The sequence below is a fragment of the Psammomys obesus genome, unplaced genomic scaffold, assembly GCF_907164565.1.
Source record: "Psammomys obesus unplaced genomic scaffold, mPsaObe1.curated_primary_1811, whole genome shotgun sequence".
Lineage (NCBI taxonomy): Eukaryota > Metazoa > Chordata > Mammalia > Rodentia > Muridae > Psammomys > Psammomys obesus.
The window spans coordinates 673,978-690,094 of record NW_026596353.1 but is presented as its reverse complement, the minus strand read 5'-3'; the positions used below and the strand labels follow the sequence as shown (position 1 = coordinate 690,094).

Here is a 16,117-nt window from a genome sequence, read left to right as displayed (position 1 = left end):
ATGGAGTTACAGAAGATTGTCGGCCCATGTTGATGTTGGGAACTGGGCCCCAGTTCTCTGCAAGAGCAACAAGTGATCTTAACAATTGAGCCATCTCTGCAGCCTCACTGTGTGTTTCTTAAAGAGGTAGATGTATTTACAGTATTTTGTTCTTCAACTGAAAGTTCTCAGGTCATCATCTACTTTTTCAAAGTTTACTAAATAAGTATATAATATTCTTTATATCCTGGTGCCGTAATGTTTCTTTCATTTTTATGTTTTGGTTTTTCGAGACATGGTCTCTCTGTGTATCCTTGGCTGTCTTGGAACTCTTTCTGCAGACCCAGGCTGGCTTCAAACTCACAGAGATCTGCTTACCTGTCCCTCCCTGAGTGCTGGCCTTAAGGACATGCACCACCACACCCAGTTTCATTTTGATTGTTTTAAAAGTTGTAATTAAAATTATTTGAGTTAGCTATATCTGAATTTTTCCAATGAAAAAATATTTGTATGTAATCTTCAGTTATTTCTCTTGTCATAAACTTGTAGGACTAGCTATTGCTAAGTCAAGAAAATCGACTGCTTTTTAGAAAGATTTTGCAGGACAGCTTTCTTTCCTTCCTTTTTCTCACCTGTACTTTTTATGGTCAGGGAACAAGAGAGTGAATTTTGAGCAAGATCTTAGACATTGCTGTATCTTTTGTTAGTTAATATTTGTTAATTCGCTGAACATTTGATTATGTTCACTGAACCATTCATTTCAGGGAAGGGTTTTTAAAAATGTGCACAAGGTATTTAAGTGCTTTTATAGATAGCCCAGTATGTTGAGCTATAATTTTAGTTTGTACATTTACTTAAAAAATTAATCTAGTTCTAGGTTTGTTTAGCATATTGTCATGCCCTAGTTTTGTTCCTCAGCAGGGCAGCCAGAATAGTCACCATTATTCTTGTGGAAGCCTTGAGTTCCTTACTCTGTAAAAGAACGGCTTACAAGTTAGGGGAATTTAATGTTTGGATCCATTTGAAATTGTTTCAGCTTTCAGTGTCTTTAATAATGAGACTAAAATGGACCTTTTGGTGCTGGGGAGATGGCTCAGAGGTTAAGATCACTGGCTGTTCTTCCAAAGGTCCTGACAGAGTTCAATTCCCAGTGTCTCATAAGCATCTATAATGAAATCTGGTGCCCTCCTTTGGCCAGCAGGCATACATGCAGGCAGAGTACTGGATGAATAATAAATAAATAAATAAATAAATAAATAAATAAATAAATAAATAAATAAATAAATAAATCTTAAAAAAAAAAAAGGGACCTTTCATGTAAGGGAGAAACTCCACAGAAGCCACAGGAGGAACTCGCATACACATCCACATTAAAGAGTCTTTGCTCAGGTTGTTCTGAATCTCTTTCTCTTTTAACCTGGTGAGTGCTGAGATTGCAGGCATGAACCACCACACCTAGCTTTTAAAAATGATCTTTTATGTGGGCTGGAGAGATGGATGGCTCAATGGTTAAGAGCACTAGCTGCTCTTCCAGAAATCCTGAAATTTCCTGCAACCACATTGTAGCTCACAAACATCTGTAATGGGATCTGATGCCCTTTCTGGTGAGAAGACAAGAGCACCCTTGCACATAAATGAATGAATGAATGAATGAATGAATGAATGAATGAATGAATGAATGAATAAATAAATAAATAAATAGCACTCATGCATATAAACAAACAAACAAAGCTTTTAAAATTATTTTATGTATATAGTTTCATGACTGAGTGGTGTGTGTCTTTTATCCCAGTACCCAGGAAAACAGAGACAAGCATATCTCTGAGTTCAAGGCTAGCTTGGGCTATATAGCCAGTAATTGCTCTTAATCACTGAGGTATCTTTCTAGCTCCACATTTTAATTTATTGTTTGTTTATGTGTGTGCGCATGAAGAGGCCAGAAGACAGCTTGAGGAGTAAGGTCTCTGCTGCTGTGTGGGTTCCAGGGATTGAACTCAAATAATCAGGATTGGCAGTAAAAGCACCTTTACCCCAATATTTTAACATTCTGTAGTGTTAGGTGAGAAAACTCAGGAATGAGTGAGTCTTCAAGTTCTGAGTGAGGAGTAAATGAACTAGTTGGATAAAACTCCTAGAATACACTCAGGTGTTACATGACACTTATTATTGGGGCGGTGTTAACAAATGTCTTCTTATCCCAGATAAGTGGACTGATGACAGGGCAAGTAAAGATACCAGCAAAGTCCAACTGGAACTTATAGGAATATGTATGAGCAGAAATGACTCAAGAGACACTTTATCACCAAAGCACACCAACAAGGCTGACAGCTCTTGAAGAGTCTGGAGTCCATTGTACAGCCTGCTGCAGCTCAACAGGTTGGAGAGTATCCTTTCTAGTTTCTTCTGGGCAGTTCAGCTGGTTTCTGCCTCTTCTAGGCAACTCCGCATGTTTAAGAGCAACGCTCAGCAATCTTTACTTGAGAAGTGAGGTGCCTAGTGAATCTAGTCAGTTTCAGGGACTTCCTGAAGTGATTTTTAAGTAATTTACTCCCAGAGCTTAAGGAAGTTTCCTGCTGGATGCAACGTTTTCACCTCTCTATAAATGTCCTGTTTTAAAATACTGTGTTGTTTCGCCTTCTTTTTTCTCATCACATGGTCTTAAAGTGTTTCCCTCCCATTTGGAAGGTTTTAATGTAGAAGGAAACTATTAGACAACATGAGAATGTCAGGAGTACAGATAAATAGAGGATGAATAGGATTGAGATGTAGTAAAATCTTAAAGGGTTTGATCTGTTGAATTTGGTTACACCCCATGAGAGAATAGAGACTCAGAAAGGCCTTTCCTTTTTAAAAGTTGTAGTAAAATATTTATACCAGGCAGCTTAGGCAGTTTTGAAGTATATAGTTTGGTGGTGGTAGGTATGTTCATATTTTACAACTGTCAGCACTATCTAGAAATATCTGGGACTGGAGCTTGGTCAGAATGTTTACCTTGTGTGATTTGCTCCCCAGTCCTCTCTAACCTAAGCTTGGGTACTAACCCAGCAGGAGGATCAGAAGTTCACAGTGCTGCACAGTGAATTTCAGGCCATCCTGGGCGATATGAGACCCTTTCTCTTTAACAAGTTGATTAGCGTGGCAGGTAGGCTGTGCGCACCTTTACTGCCAGCGCCTGAGAGACAGAGGCGGACAGAGTGAGTTCCAGGCCTGCCAGCCGATAGAGGCCTTGTCTCTCAGAAACCCTGTTCTCAGAAATTGCTTACGGTGTTTTTGTTGTTTGTTTGTTTTGTTTTTGGGAGGGGGGTTTTGTTTTTTTCTTTCTTTGAGTTGTTAACACTAGCATTTTTCCTTTCTTACTTGGTTTATGGTGGCCTATTCAGATTCTTGGACTACATTTATTTCCATGTGTGTTCCCACTAGAAGACTTTGTAAACTTTTTGTTGAGATTGTAAATTTATTTTCAATTTTTGTTATATTTATCTGTGTATTAGTTTTCTTCTAATGTGATAAAATACCTTGACCAAAAGCAACTTAGAGAAGGGAGAATTTATTTTTACTATGGTTCCAGAGACTATAATGTTGGGTTTAAGGTTTTGGACCATGGCAGCACATGGCCAAAACAGGAAGCAGAGAGAACAAGAGCAAAATGCCAGGAGGTGAGGTTATATAATAGCAAATTTTCACCCGTTAGTGTGTGCTTTGAGCAAGGTCACATCTCATAAGGTTTTCATAATATCTCCAAAACAGCAACATCAGCTGTTGACGAGGTGTTCAAATACATGGGCCTAGTTAGTGTCTAAGGAAGCCAGAGAAGAGCATTCCAGTGCGGGTTCTGGGTACTATGCAAGAGCAACAAGAACCGATGTGCCATCTGTCCAGTCCCTTTTATTATTTTAGATCTCTTAAAGGTGGGTATGGTGGTGCATGCTTTTAATCCTAGCACCTGGCAGGCAGAGGAAGATGGATCTATGTGAGTTTGAGGCTAGCCTGGTCTACAAAGCAAGTTCCAGGACAGCCTGGACCGTTACACAGATAAACCCCGTCTCGGGGGAAAACAAAAGATATCTTTAAGTAAGGCTGGGAATAATGGTGCAGTTTGCAGTTTATCTTTTATCTTCTTTATCAGTGTTTGCTTTGTATATTATCTCTTTGTATTTATGAGTATTATATAGTTAAGTGAAAATAGGATACTACTTAGAAATATAAGTGTTTTTACCTTATTCTTCAAGTTGATATATTTCTATGTAGGTGACTGTCATTCTGACTTATATGACCTGAGTTTTCATGTCATGCTTATCTCACCAAAAAAGTTGGCCACATTATTTTGGTACTTACCAATTTACTTTTTAAATAAAAGCAATATCTTAGTAATCAATCATCAGTCAGCTAATTTGCAGTTATGGAGATTGATCTGTCTTAAAATTTTTATTTGTAGGAATGCTTTGTATGCATATATTTTTGCACATTGTGTGCATGCCTGGTGCCCACAGAGTCTAGAAGAGGGCGTCATATTCCTGAAATTGCAAGTTACAGGTGGTTATGAGCCACCTTTTGGGTGTTGGAACAAACCCACGTCCTTTCACAAGCAACAAGTATTCTTGACTGTTGAACAGTCTCTCCAGCACCTGCGTATATTTTTAGGCTTGTGATAATTGATTTAGTTTTGTGTATTTATATGGACCTAGTAACTATCATCTGTGTTTCCATTACAAAATTTATTTTCAGCAGTTACAAGAAGCAGGCCAGAAAGATGGTTTATTGGGTAAGGGTGCCTGTGCCCAAGCCTGACCACCTGAATGCAGTCCGTGGTGTTCACATGGTAGAGGGGATAAGCAGCTCCTGCGAGCTGTCCTTTATTCCCACATGTGGAGGGCACACTATAAAGGAAGGAAGAAAAGGAGAACTTGACAGGCAGATCCTAAGATCATTCATAATTCTTACTGCCATCCTAGTTTGATTTCTTTGGCTTCATTCTTTGTATCACACTTCCCCTTAGAATTCTATAGTTTTGTCACTTGCCAACTATTTGAATTATTACAGAGAAATATGAGGCTAACCTGATTTTTTTTTTCTTTTGTTTTTGTTTTTGAGACAAGGTTTCTCTGTGTAGCCTTGGCTGTCCTGGACTCACTTTGTAGACCAGGCTGGCCTTGAACTCAAAGAGATCTGCCTGCCTCTGCCTCCCCAAGATTACATGAGTGAGCTAACAGGCCCTTTCTTTTCCTTTTTAATAATTTGTTTATTTTTATTTCATGTGCATCGATGCATTGATGTTCTGCCTGCATGTGTGTGTCTGTCTCTGTGAGAGTGTCAGATTCCTTGGAAATGGAGTTAGAATCAATTTTGAGCTGCCATTACCTGCGGAGGCATTTCTCCAGCCCCACCAACTTGAGTCTTTTGCCCCCATGTATTTTTACTTGTTTTCCTCTTTCCTGGTTGCCCATGTTATTTCTTAAAATTTAGTACTTCTTCCTCAAAATATGCTTTGTTCATTCTGTATTTTTATTTTCTTGTGGCTTGGTTTAAGTTGTATTTATTATGGAAAACTTAACACTATGACTTAGATATTCTGATCCCTTAAGGAACATCAATTTAACTTTCACAGTTTTTAATTTTACTTATTCATTTTATTTTATGTGTGTTTTGCCTTCATGTATGTGTGTCATGTGTATATTATTGGTGTCCAATAATTATTGGGACAGGTCAGAAGAAAGCATTGGGTCTCCTGAAATTGGAATTAGAGATGGTTTTGAATTTCCACTGTGGATATTGGGAATTGAACCTGGGTCCTCTACAAAAACAAGTGCTTTAACCAATGAGCCATCTCTTTAGCTGCAACTTTTCTAGTTATTTTTATTCTTTTCAACTTTTAATTTTATTTTAAAAATAAACATAGATTCTTATTGTCAGCATTTTGAGATACAGGTAAAGGAGGCAGTTTTACGCTGTCAACCTCAACAGCCTAGTATGTTCTCAAAGAGTTTTAGGACAGTAGACTCAGGCCAAACCAGGATTTGTGGATTTGACACTGAAAAGAGTCAGTACTAGCTAGCATATTATGAAACAGTTGGTGATTTTAGTAAAAATGTTTTAATACAGCTTTAAGCATAACGGTTGGAAAACTGTGCTCATTTATAGGTTTGGTTTGAAGCTACTATCAGTCACTGCGTGTTTCCTGTGGGACAGTTGCTTTGTAGGTTTCCATGTGACATGTGAAAGACTTTCCTACAGGAACATTGGAAATTACAATATCTGTACTATAAACAGGGTGTGTGGGGAGGTAGGGCTCCCAGCAGTTCTCATTAGAAACAAGTAGTACTTTTCTCAAAGTGGATGGTGGAAGCTATAGGCTTGTTCTTGAGTTTCCATTTTTTTTGTTTTTGTTTTTTGAGACAAGGTTTCTCTTTGGCTGGCCTGGAAACTTGCTGGGTAGTCCAAGCTGACCTGAACTCAAGAGATCCACCTGCCTCTGCCTCCTGGGATTAAAGGCTGTTATTGAGATTCTAAAGAACACTGTATTTCTTAGACAATAGAAGACAATAGATGATTAACATTTTCTATATACTAAGATGGGACAGTATTTTACATTACAAGGTCCCTTTTTGTGATGAGGAAATGCCTCAGTCAGTAAATTGGCTGTTTATGTAACCCTGAGAAGACCTCAGTTTGGATTCCTTTCTGACATTTAAAGACTAGGTGCTTTAAAGTCTATGCTGGAGGGGTAGAATCAGGTGGAACCCTGGAGCTCATTGGCTAGCCAGCTTAGCCAAATCAGTAAGCTCCATATTCAGTGAGACCCTGTCTCAAAAAATAAAGTGGAGAATAATTGAAATCACCAGGTGTTGGTCTATGACACTTTCATACACGCACATACATCTCTCCTTTCTTTCATAAAGTAGGAGTTTTATGGATAAAAATTTTCTTATCTTTATGGTTAATAAAAATGAAACTTGGGGGGGGGAAGAGAAATGATTTAATTTGTCAAGGCTAAGGAGAATTGAAATGTAAACCTAATCCTGATTTATATATACCACCATATACTACACATAGCATCTTAAACTGTGGCCCAAATTTCCTGTTGTCAAGTGAGATTCAGACTTTCCCAAATGTCCTATCTTAAAAAAAAATTAGTCGGATCAAAGTAGGTTCATGTTTATGTGAACAGTTTTTTCTGTCTCTAGGGATTCTTGTGTTCTGCCCAGTTCACGAACCCCAAAAGACCAGGGATAAACAGACTTCTGCTGTAAATACATGAGGTTCTTTTTATTGTAAATTACAAGCTGCAGCTTGGGCCCACACCCCCCACCACCGAAGCGGTGGGAGCTGAGTGCGCCGTGCCCAGGTTAGTTGGGTCATTTAAAGATTCTGGTCCATCCCAGAATGCCCAAGGCAGGGGCAGTTCCTGCCTGGCAAAGCACCTATTGGTCAAAATGCTACATTTTGAATTGATTGGCTATAGGAAGGTTCCCAGACCATTAATGGTCTGGTGTCCCTCTCTAGGGGGATGCAGGAAGGCAGTCCTTCCCCTCAGGGCATTACTGTACTTCTTTACTTACCTAGTTCAGGCCTTAATTAATAATAGTTGCTAATTTTTAATGTTTTGGTCTCTCATTTCCCCCTTTCCCATGATCATTTGAAGACCCAATCTTGGGTCTTCCAGATATGACACCTTGTATCCTATAGATTTGCCTTTTTACAATGAGATCTGAGTATCATTAATGTATTGCTCTCAAGCATTTCTTTATGAAAGCATTTCTTTATCAAGCAATTTAAAATACAAGGCCCAAAGATAAAAATCAAAATGAGTAGGGGTCCCTTCAGGGTGGATATAGGGGTAGTAAGCCAAGGAGAACTATTATCCTTTCTCTCTGGGGTCTTTCTAGGCTTTTAGCCCAGTTGCTGCAATATTAGTTTCCATTTCAGCTAAGCAGATGCCCAAGATAATAGCTAATGTCAGGGAGCCCCTTTTGACTTAACATTTCAGCCTGCTAGGTGGGATTTTGGGCCGGAGATCCATCTTCTGGAGCTTCTTCAGTGCTAACCATTGGACTATTGGCATCAGGGGCTAGGGAGGCTTAAACGCCAGTCAAAGGCTGGGCAATGGGGCAGTCACAAGCATCTGGTTAGTTGATCCACCCGAAGAGGCAGGGAGCAATCATGTCAGTTTCCAGGAAGTCCAGATTTCAGCTTGCAGTCCACAGCTGATCCCGGAACAGAGTCAAACAGATGAAAATCTGCTGAGACAAATTCAGACTGGAGACAGAAGTTAAAATTTGTCTATTAAATGGGAAGGACCAGGGGAAATCTCATCTGTGATCCTTTTGAGCTATGCCAGATCCAGGTCACATCTTGAAACTCATATGAATTTTTTTTGGTACACAAAAGGAAATATATATTTAGCAAATCTAATATAACATTCTGAGAGTAACAGGTAAAACTTCATCCCACTGAATGAGTATCAGTTAGCTGTTTGTTTTATAACCTTTATAAACAACTTGAGTATGTCTAAGGTAACATTTCTTCTGTGGGCAAAGCTGTTGGTAATCAGCCATGAATGGAGCTCAGCCATTTTTCATACATTCAGCATCTACTTTTAGCCCCCATTTTCATGTTTACAGTGGAAAGTTAGGCAGAAATACATTACTGGTTTTAGTGCTAAACCCTGATGAATTTTCTCATATTAAGCCCTTAGTATGTGTGTCAAATCTCAGTAGAAAAGTTTGTTAATGTATGCTGATGTAATGTTTGTTAATGTAATTTAAGCACATACTAAGGGCTTAATATGAGAAAACTCATCAGTAAATGTTTAGAAAGCGTAAGAGTCACCTAATTTTGTAGTGAGAGATAAAGAACAAGAATTTAGAGGACTTCAACAACATGACAGCCTTATTTAAGATATTTAAGTTGGTATATCAGGGTCTGGTACACCATGGTCAGATGTGATATTGCAGGCGGTAGAATATTATTGTTATTTTAAGGAATGTGCTCATAAATTTTGTCAAGAAAATTCTTCTGGCAGAATATTGTAGATGCTACGTCTGACTGGTTTTACTTGTCTGCTTCATGTTCCAAATGTTTTTTGGTTAGGAAATCAGTTTTCTGTAGCCTATGACTCAGTGTAAAGAAAGGGATTCTAATTGTAAGCAGTTTTAATATTGATTAGTAATCTATAAAGATGATTAGATTGATGGATCTTAAATCTATAGTAGGAGTGTGATAATTTTTTTGCAGTTTGTTGGTTAGTTACTTTTCTATTGCTATGATAAAACACATGACCAAAGCAGTTTATAAAAGAATGTGATGAATTGGGTTTACGGTTTGAGAGGTTTGGAGTTCATGACTGTTAATGAAAACATGGTAGCAGGAACACCTTGAGCATTTGAAAACAGCAAACAGGAGATGCAGGACCAACCTCAAAGCCCACTGCCAGTGACACACCTCTGTTGTGCTCGTTGTTTTTTTTTTTTTTTTTTTTTTTAAATCTGTATTGTTTGGGGTTCCTTACCTCCAACCCTAGGGAGGAGAGAGGCCAGTGGGAAGAGGGGTTACAGACCCCTTTACTTCTCCCGGTTGTTTAGGGTCAGTGGGTTCTTCTGGAGCTGTACCAGGCTTTGTCAACAGCAAAAGCAGAAAGCAGTCTCCTCTATCTTTCTCCGCCAAGCTGCTCCAAGCTCCACGAAGCATCTCTCTGATACTCTCCAAACTGCCACACTTTCTGGGCTCTCATATTTATACCCTTAGAGTCCTAGGCGATGCCCCTCTCCATGCTGCAAAGACCACACCCTGCAGGAAGCAGTTATCAGACAAAGGAAAGCCCAAACTAAAATCCCACACTTGGGATTAAAACAAAACATATTTACATAACATAACTGAGTTTTTAAAGAAACCAAAACTTCCACTACACTCCTCCTCCAGTAAGGCTTCACCTTCGAATTCTTCCCAAACAGTTTTACACTCTGGGACCGAAGTATTCAAACATGAGCCTATGAAGGCCATTCTCATTCAAACCATTGCTGATATCTTTCCAATATTGATTAATTATGAATGTTGAAGAAAGGTTTTTATAGTTACAGTAATTAGCTGTGTAGCAATTGATAAATTTATTTTGGTAAATCTTATATTATTTAAGAGTAACTGCATAATATTTAGATAAAAGTTAGTTTTGTTTTGTTTTGAGACAGGGTTTCTTTGTGTAGCCCTGGCTGTCCTGGGCTGGCTTTGAGGACCAGGCTGGCTTTGAACTCACAGAAATCCACCTGCCTCTGCCTCTCTAGTGCTGGGATTAAAGGTGTGGGCCACCAAGCCTGGTCTTAGATAAAAGATCTTACCCTAATAATTGAAAGAATCAGGCATGGTAATACACTCTGTAAATCCAACTAATTTGAAGGAAGGTTACAAAATCAAGGCTAGCTGGAATACGTAGTGAGACTGTGCCTCAGAAAACCAGAAACATGCAAAAATGGGGGGGAAAGTTTCAAATAGGATTTGCTATAAAGATGGCTCTGTAACTTGGAGGTGAGGTACATGCCTTTAATCCCAGTACTTAGTAAGGCAGATACAGGCTAGCCAGGAATACAGGGGAAGATGGCTGTCCAGAAAAAAATAAGGTTTATTTCTAATAATATTATACTCTTTATATTATTATTAGAATAAATATGTTTTATTTATAATAAATTTTATATAGAATGAATTTTATATAATAATTTATTATTATATTTATTATTATTACTATTATTATTACTATTATCGTTTTTCGAGGCAGGTTTTGTGTGTGTGTGTGTGTGTGTCCCTGGCTGTCTTGGCACTTGCTCTGCAGACCACGCTGGCCTTGAACTCAAGATTCGCCTGCCTCTGCCTCCTGAGTGTTGTTATTAAAGGCGTGTGCTACCACCTCCTGGCAAATGTTTATTCCTTAATATTATCTAGTATCTAGTCAGACTTCATTTTCAGTTGAGTCATAAACACCCCTCCCCCTTTAATGTTTAGATTCACTTCTTATTGTCTGTAGAAAATTTGCTTACAATTCCAGGTCTTGTCTTCATAATTTCTCACGTGTAACCTCTGCTAGTTTTGTCATGGGGATTCTCTTAACATGTTTTTCTGAGTGCTTTGTATTTGTCTTTATATCTATGAGCTTGAACAGGTTCAGTTTTGTTAGGTGATATTACCTCACAAGTAATGACTTTATCTTTTAAAAGATTTGTTTGGCTTTCTCATTTTTACCTAGGGACTTAGAATGTAGACAGAGTGATAGAATAACAACATTTTCAAAACTTTTCAGCAGATGTATTTTTATATTTTAAGCTGGAGGACAGTCTTACTTGAGTTTTAAAAAAAAAGCAAAACAAGACAGGTAAGAGAGAAAGCCATGCCTTTTGAGTTAGCCATGGAGGCTAGCAAGCCACCACATGGCAAATGAGCAGCACCATAGCAAGGGTGGTGAGGATTTCAGAGAAAGTGAGAAAACCCAGAGTGCCCAAGAAAGCATGCTCAGGCTTTGATAAGCATCTGAAGAAAGGAGAAAGAGAGAAAAGGAAAAACTTGTTTGCATAATTTAGAAAAGTGGGCATGCTCACTCTAGCTTAGCGCAGGGGCTCCATAACAACTGCCGACCTGGAGGTTAAAGAAAGAAATGTTACTTGATAACGTAATTATTAATGGTTCTATTGCTTTTCTTTGGTTTTCAAAATGTGTTACTTTCACAGAGTGAGCTAAGAATGGGTTGGCGAGATGGCTCTGAGGAAAAGATGCTGCTACCAAGTCTGCTAATCTGAGGTTAATTCTTTACATGGTAGGATTATTTTTAATTGCCTGACTTTTCCCCCAGTACTGTGAAATAAAACCCACATAAAAACTAAAATGACAAGATGATTTCCTAGCATCTAATAATAGCAACCAGGTTTGTTTTAAATAAATGTTACTCATTATTTAGACTCATTTGTCTATCCTTTATGGTTATAAATCATACTAATACTCAACTTGTAACATTTTTGGCCAATAGAGGCCCCATCAAGTTGGCTCTTGTTCTTTAAACAAGACCACAGTACCATCTGATAGCTTTTGTTTTATTGGGTATTGAGAAGAGCTGAACACGTTTTTTTATGCCTTAGACTTAGACTGTCATTTCTTCTTCACAAAGCCCTGCTCCTCTGTTAGCTCTGTAAATTTGTATTAGAAGACCATATTGTGGATACTAGGAATGTTCTTTATACTAAGCTAGCTGTTTCTCTAAAGCTTTTTAGTGTACAAGCCCAGTTATTAAAGGTGTTTCATACAATTTATATTGATCCTAATAATTAATGTGTGTTCACTTTTTGTATGCTCTCACCTTTTTTGAGACAGGTCTTACAGGCGTGACTGGAACTCTTGAATCTTCTTGTCCCATCTTCAAGTGCTGGCATTAGAGGTGTATACTATTACACTTACTCTTTTAGCCTTTTGTGCCTCCTCCCACCTAAAATTATTTTTCCAGACAAGGTCTGATTCTGTAGCTTGGACTACAAGAGAAGACCCTATTTAAAGTCACAGCAGCAATAACAACAACCATTATAATGTCATGTAATGACACTACATAAAGACAAATACTATTGTCTTACTTAGTAAAGAGGATAGAAGTTAAGGCGAGCCAAGATGAGCTCATGTCTAAAATACTGAAAAACCAACCAAATAAAACTACTTGCTTGGGCGCTGGAGAGATGGCTCAGCAGTTAAGAGCACTGGCTGCTCTTCCAGAGGTCCTGAGTTCAATTCTTAGCAACCACATGGTGGTTTATAACCATCTATACTGGGATCTGATGCCCTCTTCTGATATTTAGCTGACCTATAGATACAGCATTCATATATGTAAAATAAATAATTCTTTTTTAAAAAAAGGTACTTGCTTGAATTTTATTTACCTGTCTATGGCTACTGCAATCTACCACAACCTTAGAGAAGCAATTCCCACTTGTACTTTTCCACCTTACTGTCTCCTAGCCTAGTCAGTGTTGTTTATATAGATTTATCTTTACTACTTATGATGAGGGCAGTTTTGGGTTTCTTTTCTGAACCTAATGGCCTTAATTTAGAGAGCCTCTTCCTTCTATAGAAGTATAAACATACCGTTGTTGACTGTTTGCTCTGCTCCACATGTTATTAGCTTCTTTATCATAAATTTCCTGCTTTTCTCTTTGTTTCCTCTGAGGATGTCACTCAGTAGCAGAATGCTTGCTTAGCATATGCAAGGTCCAGAGTTCAGTCTCTTAACTCTGCAAAGACAGCCTTTCTCCCAGCATACACATCCACAACATGTGCGTTGGCATTTCAGGTTAAATCATTTTCCCCTTACCCTTCAAACAGGTATCTCCCCGTATGTTTCCTGTTTTAATACCTTTGAGTCATTTTAAGAGTTAAGATGGGGGGAAAAGTTAAGATGGGATTTACTATGTTAAAATGTGCCATTCAGTGCTGGTTAGTTTATTGTCAGTATTATACAACCATTAACCTCTTTCTAGTTTCAAAACCATTTCACTACTTAATCAAAATACCTTATATACCTATGAAATAATCACATACTTTAGATATTGGGCTCTTTAGATATTGTAACCAAGGGCTGGTCTCCCATACTTGTCATCATAGTGTTACTGTAAGTTATGCACCAACATGCCTAGCATGCCTTTTTCTTTTTAAATGACTTATTTTAACTATATGTACGTGTGTGTCTGTATGTGGGTTTGTGCATTTGAGGCCAGATGATGGCGTTGGCTCCCCTGGAGCTGGAGTTACACCTGATGTGGGTGTTGGGAATCAAACTGAAGTCCTCTGCAACTGCTGTACCGTTTCTTAACTTCTGAGCCATATATCCATCTTCTAGATTGGTTTTTGAAAATTTAAATCTCTGAAGCTCGCCCCATTTTCTTGAAAATATAATAAGAACAAACACTGTCCAGTTCTTTCAAGGGTTATCATTGCACCATGGATGAAGTTGGACCTTAATATGACTAACAAGGAGCCTTTATTTTCTAGCTTTTTCTATCTTGTCTTGTTTCATTGTGTCTCTTTATTAAGTCATAGGCCCAGCTCTCTCTTCTCTCCCCTTTCTCTTCCTCTCTCCTCCCCTTCCCTCCCCTCTTGCTGTTAGTTTTAAGACAGGGTTTCTCTGTGTAGTCTTGGCTGTCCTGGACTTGCTTTGTAGACCAGGATGGCCTCAAACTCACAGCAATCCACCTGCCTCTGCCTCCCTGAGTACTGGGTTTAAAAAGTATACAATCACACCCTGCATAGGCCCAGCTCCTTAATGTAGTTTTCTATGCGTCTTTCTTCTTTCTCCCTTCCTTCTGATGCAGGTTCTCACTATGTAGCCATGGCCAAATATCCACCTACCTCTGCTTCCCATGTTTTGGGATAAATATGTGAGCCTTTTCTGTGCCTGATTCCCCCCCCCCCCCTTTAAAAAAAAAACAAAACAAACTGGATATCACAGTATAGACCTGGATGTCCTCATATTTGTAGTTTTCTTCCTGTCTTTAAAGTTCTGGAATTACAGGTGTCTGCCACCACACCAGCTCCTTTTATAGCTATTAATGATTTGTGATATGCTCTTCTTTTGTATTTCATTTACCCCCATTTCTTGTACTACTTTTAGATCACCTATTACATATTGCCATATTTCTGGGAATAATGAACCTATGATGGTCATGCTTATTAATACAATATAATAGGTTGCACATACAATGAATAGGATTTTTAGTCAGAGTAATTTTTTTTTTAAGGAAGACTTCACAGAGATGGCACTGAGATGAGCTACACTTTGAAGGAATCATTCATGAAAACATGATGATGTTAAGTGTTCATGCATCTAGACCTAACAATCCATACACCAGGGCAAACCCTGTTAAAAGTGAGATATTGGACATTTTTCTGACTTTTTTTTACATTTCTTGCATGAAATAAGCAATGGATGCTCATATGTAGATGTTTCGGGATTTAGGGTACATTAAAAAAGTGAGAGCTGGGTGTAGTGCCACACACATTTAAGCTGAAAAGATTGCAAATGAGATAGTGCATGTAGAAAGCGATTACCCATAATCCTTATGCCTTCACTACACATGCACCTTTCACTGATTCCCAACTATGTTGCAGGTACTATTAGAAAAGAATATACACATATCTCTAGTGTTGATGGGAATTTGGTGTAGTGACTTTTACTTTGTGTTGTTGGTGTATGCATTAATTCTTGTTGCTGTGATAAAGTAATTGATCAACTTAAGGAACAAGTGTTATTTCAGTTTCTGGTTCATCAAGTGTGTTTACTATGTAGTTCATCATGTCTGGGAAGATAATGATAGCTGGAGTGTGACAGTAGTAAGATAATGGCAGGAGGTATGGATCCTGTTACTCTCTCTCTTCTCTTTATCTCTTCCCTTCTTATGCATCCTTGGAACCAGAGTGTATAGAATGGTCCCAACCACATTCCAAGTTAAACTGTTTTGGAAACACCTTCAGACATGCACAAGAGGTGTGTCTCCCAAGTGATTACAAATTCAGTAGGTTGACAAATGAAGGTGGACCCTGATATCAGTGTATGAAGTTACAGTTGGTTAACTAGAGCCATCTTTGGTTGCTCAAAAAGATACGGCTTTCTCTGTTACCAGCATATTCTCTGATATTTTATAGTACTCTGAATTGCATTACACTTGCTTCCATGATTACATGGCCTATCTTGGATGATGGCAAGTGCTGTATGATAATCATGTACCCATTTAGATTTCTGGCAAGTCCTTTCTGAACTGATGTTAAACCTGTTTTGTCCTCACTCACTCACTGCCCAATCTGAACCACTCAGCTCTCTTGACAGATGAAATAATTGATCGTTTTTCTGGTGTTGATGTTTGTATTCACTATCAAGATTGTGATGGTTGCTTCAAAGGTGATAGTATAGTAAAATTCACCAAATCATATAGTTGACATAATACCCTAATGTCAGTTATACTTCCTTAAAGTTATTTTAAAAACTCATGTGATTTGCCTGTTACCAATAAGTCCTTTTGTCTGTCTGTCTGTCTATCTGTCTGTCTAGGTTTTTTTAAAACAAGACAGGCTGTGTGTGTGTGGTGTGTGTGTGTGTGTGTGTGTGTGTGTGTGTGTGTGTGTGTGTGTG

General features: G+C 38.4%; 1 protein-coding gene across 3 annotated transcripts in view; it reads left to right on the top strand.

Annotated features, from left to right (window-relative positions):
- Positions 1 to 16,117, top strand: part of Ube2g1 (ubiquitin conjugating enzyme E2 G1) — a 56,909-nt gene that overhangs the window by 18,352 nt on the left and 22,440 nt on the right. Inside the window, exon 1 of one of the 3 annotated variants that reach the window (XM_055597317.1) lies at positions 2,244 to 2,355. The exons of 1 other annotated variant lie outside the window; for it this stretch is intronic. In XM_055597317.1, coding sequence (XP_055453292.1) covers positions 2,259 to 2,355 — 97 coding nt within the window. In that variant the 5' untranslated portion in view covers positions 2,244 to 2,258. Of the gene's footprint in view, positions 1 to 2,243; positions 2,356 to 15,399; positions 15,476 to 16,117 lie in introns of those variants that run through there. One more of the 3 variants, XM_055597318.1, reaches the window with a different exon arrangement.